The sequence below is a fragment of the Rhincodon typus genome, chromosome 2 (genome assembly GCF_021869965.1).
Source record: "Rhincodon typus isolate 14 chromosome 2, sRhiTyp1.1, whole genome shotgun sequence".
In the NCBI taxonomy this organism is placed as follows: Eukaryota; Metazoa; Chordata; class Chondrichthyes; order Orectolobiformes; family Rhincodontidae; genus Rhincodon; species Rhincodon typus.
Window position 1 is genome coordinate 60,251,689 of NC_063333.1, and position 5,776 is coordinate 60,257,464.

Consider the following 5,776-nt stretch of genomic DNA (forward strand, 5'->3'; position numbering starts at 1 on the left):
TATTGGGCAGTTATAAACATATTAAAAAATGCCAGTTTTTGTTTCCCTTAAGTGTTGATATTCTGTACCAAAATGTGTGAATTCAAATCCATCACAAAACATGCTGCATGAGTAAAGAAAGCTTGTAGTAAGTAGTTATTAAACAACAGTGTATTACTTTACTAAATGTATGCATAAGTGTCTGTCAATTATTGCTCGGAACACATTGGCTCAGCAAAGACTAGAGAATGCGAGAGTGAATTTGATTTCCTGTACCCGTGGGGTTTTTGGACAATGTCTTAATAGCCTGTAACCACTAGATGGCACTCATATGTTTTCTCAAATTTCCTCAATTTTCAAATTGTTTCTAATTAATCAAAATTGTTATATGGAGGATATTTTCTTTTAATGTAACTGTATCACCAATTTCCTTTATATGATTAAGATCCATAATTAGTCAATTCTCTTGAGTAAATTTTTTTGATTTGTGTAATGATGTGGTACAAAATAAGCTAATGATTCGTTGCTGTAGAAAAAAACAATGCTTCATGTTTATTCAGTTTAAATAATGTTTATTAAAAAACATAATTATATTAAATACAGACCATATTCTAACAGAATATTCATTTCATTTAAGGAAAAATAATCATATGACTTTTTAGTAACATGAAAGCTTTTTTTTAAAAGAACAAAGTCCTTTTTAAAATTTTATAGAACGTTTTACCCGTGAAGGCTAGTTTCCTGTTTCAGACCTGCAGAACAAGACATTTCAAAATATGTAGTATCATACACTAATATTTTTACATAAGAGCACAAAGTCTGTCAGGATCAAATTGGTCACAGGCAGTTTTTAAATAGTCAAGTGGAGATTCCCTGATTCCTTTCTGAAGTGCCTTTTCCTTGGGAACTGTAGTGCAGATTTCTTGGGAATTAAAAAAAAACTCCCACTCTTTCAGGGAGCTGGAAGAATATGTGGCAGGATAGAGCTGTAACATCTGGGCTGAAGAAAGCCCCCTTTCCCAACCTAAACTGGCAGCAGAGCCCACAGCTCTAGAACACAGGCAGCCCTTGTCTACTGCCAATTGCTCTGAGGTCTCTGATCAATCAGTGTCTCTTGCTCATTTTCTTTCTCTCTCTCTCACTCACATACATACAGAGTCCATGGGAGTGGCAGGGTTCCTCAGTTACTCTCAAAACTATAACAACGCAACTCTCCATTTCTTTCGTAGCTAGGCAGCCGAGTGCCATATTTATCCACACACCAGCATAAACCTCGCCTCCTCCCTTTAGATGATCGGCACTGTGGTAGAGAAGAGAGGGTCAACAATTTAAATCAATGGTCATGTCATTTTTCCTTTAACCAAATGGTAGTTACGAACAGGAAAATTACTTCTTAAAAGTATTAAAGGATTCATATCATTGACAGAGATAGGAATGCTCAAACAGTTAGCAAAGATTTGTGTTACATTTATTAATTACGAATCTTACAGGAGTAGGTATTGAAGCACTGCAGCCTTATTTTTCATGACTTCAGCAGGTACAATACTAAAACATCCTTAAGGCATAGTGATGTACAATGGCAGACTTTGCACTTAAATTAGTTATGCATCACAATGTACTAAATCTCTTAACAGCTTGCAACTGAATAATAGGACTCTGCTTGATGTCTTCTAAGGAATTTTTTTCTTACAGCTTCAGTACATTTGAAGCATATTTCACAGACAATATTATCTCACACCTCAGCTAAGATGAAGGCTATCCATTCCTAAGTATTAAGACAGACATACTCAGCTGATCTAGCAGCATCTGTCAAGACAGAAACAGAGTTGATGTTTCAGATTTGAGAAATTTCATCGGCTCATGGATCTGATATGTTAACTCCATTTCTCTCTCCAGAAATGCTGCCAAGCCTACTGAGTATTTCTGGCACTCTTTATTTAAGATTTTTCAGATCCACAGAATTTTGCTTTTTCACTTCTACGCAGTTCTGTTTAAATATCACGAAGCAGGTATCCACTGCTGCAGTCTGCAGATGATGGTTCTCGGTAGTGATGATTCTATCTACCACAAAATGTTAGGTGTCCACTACCTGCTAGAATGACTCAGAAATTGGGAGTTTCAGAGGGAATCAGCCATTTCTTAATGTGCTTACAACTGGAAATCTGCAAAATCTCTCCACCAGAAAGGCACTGAGGCAGCTAAAAATTCCAAAACTGAGGTTGACACAATTCTATTAGACAAGGGCTTTAAGGGGTACCTTGACAAGTATACAGAGTTGAGATGGAAATCGACCATAATCCCAAATGAATGACAGAAAAGGCTCAATCAATGAAGAGCCTACTCCTGTTCTGATGTTCCTAAATCATTTGTTTTCAGCAGCAATCAGGATTTTAGAAGGTATCTAACACAGATTAGTTGTATGGTTGCATCTAATTCAAATTTGGTCATAAATTATGATGAGACTAATGTAAATCCTACTGGGTCAATGCCCACAGATACTGAAATCAGATCAATTGCAAGTGACAGGATGTTTAGCCACTTGAAAAGATGCTGACTTGCATTCCATCCCTGCAGTCAGCCAATGCACTACACATTACAGATGCAGAAGGGATGGAATAGTTGTGACAGGGTCACACTAACTCCTCATTCCAAATACTACCAAAATTGCACAAGTTTGAGGCCAATCTTGGGTGTAAAAAGGTGAATGTTGGGCATAATTGATGTACAACATCTAAAAATATTTTTTACAATGTATGGATCATACCCCAAAATAAATTTGATTGTAAATGTTTTTCATTCATCTTGAATACTATGCTATGAACAAAATATCAAAATGGACTACTGATCCCTCATTAATGCAGCAAAGAAATTACTAGGGAGTTTCTGCGTTTTAGCCAGTACATGATCTGTTTGGTAACCCATAAGCCATACATGTGTTACAGACAGAAGAAGACTGTTTCATTGCTAGACAACTTGTGGGTACATCCTACTTATAATTAGGAAAGGAAATATTTATCAAATGGAAAGAAAACAGGAAAGTGAACAGAAGAGAAACAAACCTGTTTTTTCTTGTAGAAGCCTTTTTTGTCACAATTTGGAATGTATACACCTCTGGGGCTCAGAATGGATACAGCTTTCAAATTATTTAGGATGTCTTCCATTTCTCTCCGACAAGGACCCTGATAAATATAGACAGAATAATATCATGATCTTGGTACATGGACAAGGATCAGCTTCCTTTAAAGAAATTAAAACAATTTGTTCAGAACAAACTATAAATAAAATGTTTGAATTGTTTTCAAATTTTTGGTGCACTGGGATAAGAATTACAATGGTTACTTATGTTTAGTGATATTGCAAGTATGTTTTGCTGAGTTCCTGTGTGGAACATTTCCTGTACAAAATGGGAACACACTGAAAACACATTAGAATGAGTCAAATTGCTGCAATGGAAATCTTAGGTGCATTTATAATGCCACTCCAAGCACACCAGAGGAATTTTTACCTCCCTGTGGCAGAGGGTACAAGTGCACAATTTCATTTCAAAATTGGAGGAAACATCCTGTTTAACAGAAGCTCAAAACGTGCACAAATGTAAGAGAAAGATGCATTGCTCACTCACGTATTCTGTGTCATGTTTTATTTCTGAAGAAAAGTTGGTAGTTTCTGTATTTTCGGCTTCATTGTTAATTTTGTACAGCTGGGATTTTCTTGATGCCTCTTTCCGCAGCAATTTATTATGCTGCTGGTGACTTTTACTCTCTTGCATTCGGTGTGTGTTGGGACTCCACTCATTCCCTGAGTTACTGGCATTCCTTTCATCCACTGAACGGTCGGCATTTCCTAATTGTAAAAGCAGGAGTCACATCAGTAACATTGTTCAAAAATCCGGTAGAGCAAAAGTCTCATTTAGTGTATAATCTGCATGATAAGTTTACTAAAAGAGAGGCGGGAAGAGGGGAAGGGGTGGCAACAGGCAATTATCGTGCTGCTTTTAAAAAGAGGAAAACCTCTCAGCAGCAAACTTTGCAATATTCTATTCCACCAGACGGTGGTGAGCTAATATCGCCAATATTCATGCTCACACCAAAGTACTAATGTCTGCTAGCAACCTTACCAGTACGACAAAGTTTGTCCCTTGGTGAGCATTCTGGGTACTAAATCTTCACTATTAGAAGTTTTGTTTAGTTCATTTCATACGAATAATATTACTGCAGTAACCAAAAGGTAGGAAGCTTTAAAGACTCGAAAGCAACCCCAGCATCAGTACGAGATACGTGCAGTAGGGCTATTCCACGTGTATGAGCAAGCAGCTTCTCTCAATCTTGACGTTAAAAAGCATCTAAACTGAAAAAAAAATGCACATTGCAAGGCTCTGCTCAGTTACCCGAAGTACAATTTAAATCTGTCCAGTTAAAAATTAACTTTTTAAATACGTTTCTGCCTAACGTGCCCTCGCTGGAGGAAGGGCCAGGGAACGCTCCCTTGTTTAAAACACATAAAGAGGCAATGTTGCTATTTCTCTCAACTCCCAACAGTGAGGCTACTGTTCACACAACCGCTTCCAAGCGGGTGAAGAATTTAAACTTAGCATCAGGTAGGCTGCAACCATTCGATCGTAGTAATGCTGCAATCCCTGGTCCTGGACTTCAATTAACACAGTTTAGTTAGAGAACAGAAATATGGTCAACTCTGCAAATACACTTGCTCATCTTCTAAGATAACAGCACCTTCTAACACCAAGCACCGAAACCCAAAGCAGTTTTTCCTTAAACGAAGTTATTCACAGAAGCAAATGACTGCAGCCGCTGCAAATCTGAAATAAAGTACACAGAAGCTACAACTGAGTTAGATTTCACCCTGCAAGTGCGTGGATTTGGGGGAGTGCACAATTTCTTACCTGCAGCGGTCAGGATGCGGAGTTTGGCCGTCTGGTTAGTGCAGAGACCCCTGCCTTCCAGCAGTGCCTGCAGGGGTCTGCTCTCCCCGGCCTGGGGCAGACAGGTGAAGCCGGAGGCGCAGCGCTCTGTGTAGACGCCGCACTGCTGCCCCTGGCGGAGGGCGCAGGTCATGCAGCAGCCGCAGCCCGGCTCCCTGACCGGCTGGCAGTCTCCCTGCAGCGGCTTGCACTGAGCCAGCGCCCGGGCGTCGCACGGCTCGCAGCGGACGATAGGTCCCAGAGAGGCGGCCAACTTGACACTCAGCGTCGCTACGGCCAGCACACATAGCGCGTACACCATGGTCTCCTCACACAGCCTCGCCGAGCGGACGCCGGAGGGGTGGGGAGTGGGTTCAACTCCTTTGCAAAGAGCTCCTTTACAAAAAAAAATTACAACGAAACAAAAATCAAAGGGAATAAAGCGAGTTTGCTGCTCCACGGAATTCAGACCGAAAGAAAAGTTTCCTTTTTTATTATTATTTCACTTTCTTTAGGATAAACTTCAACCGCTTGCACTTTCTTCGACTCCGAGAAACCAGGAGCGAATGCAGGTTCTTATAGCAAGAAAGGCGAGATCCCGCCCCCCGGAATATGAATAATTCACTCGCCTCCCATTGGGTTTCCGCAGTTGGTTATTTGCTGATACAGGTCTCGGGGCGGGGCAATCTCGTTTCTCCCCTCACCTCCCTCCCCATGCGATACAAGTTGCCCAAGTGAAGTGCCACCCTGGAACGGAGCGAAGCAGTGCCAGTCTCCTGTCCGGGCTGGGGCAACATTTTGGGGGTGATTTCAAACTGCAGGAAGCCACATAACCTCCTAGCCATCGAGAGACCGTCACTTTGCTGTAGATTAAATTAT

At 40.5% G+C, this 5,776-nt stretch overlaps 1 protein-coding gene across 1 annotated transcript; it reads right to left on the reverse strand.

The window, feature by feature from the left end:
* Positions 1 to 534: 534 nt before the first annotated feature.
* Positions 535 to 5,462, reverse strand: igfbp3 (insulin-like growth factor binding protein 3). Its single transcript, XM_020509672.2, has 4 exons — positions 4,880 to 5,462; positions 3,602 to 3,822; positions 3,039 to 3,158; positions 535 to 1,279 (listed from the first exon to the last, which is right to left on the reverse strand). Exons 1-4 carry the CDS (start codon positions 5,217 to 5,219, stop codon positions 1,160 to 1,162), a joined length of 801 nt encoding a protein of 266 aa, XP_020365261.1. The 5' UTR covers positions 5,220 to 5,462; the 3' UTR covers positions 535 to 1,159.
* Positions 5,463 to 5,776: the final 314 nt, after the last annotated feature.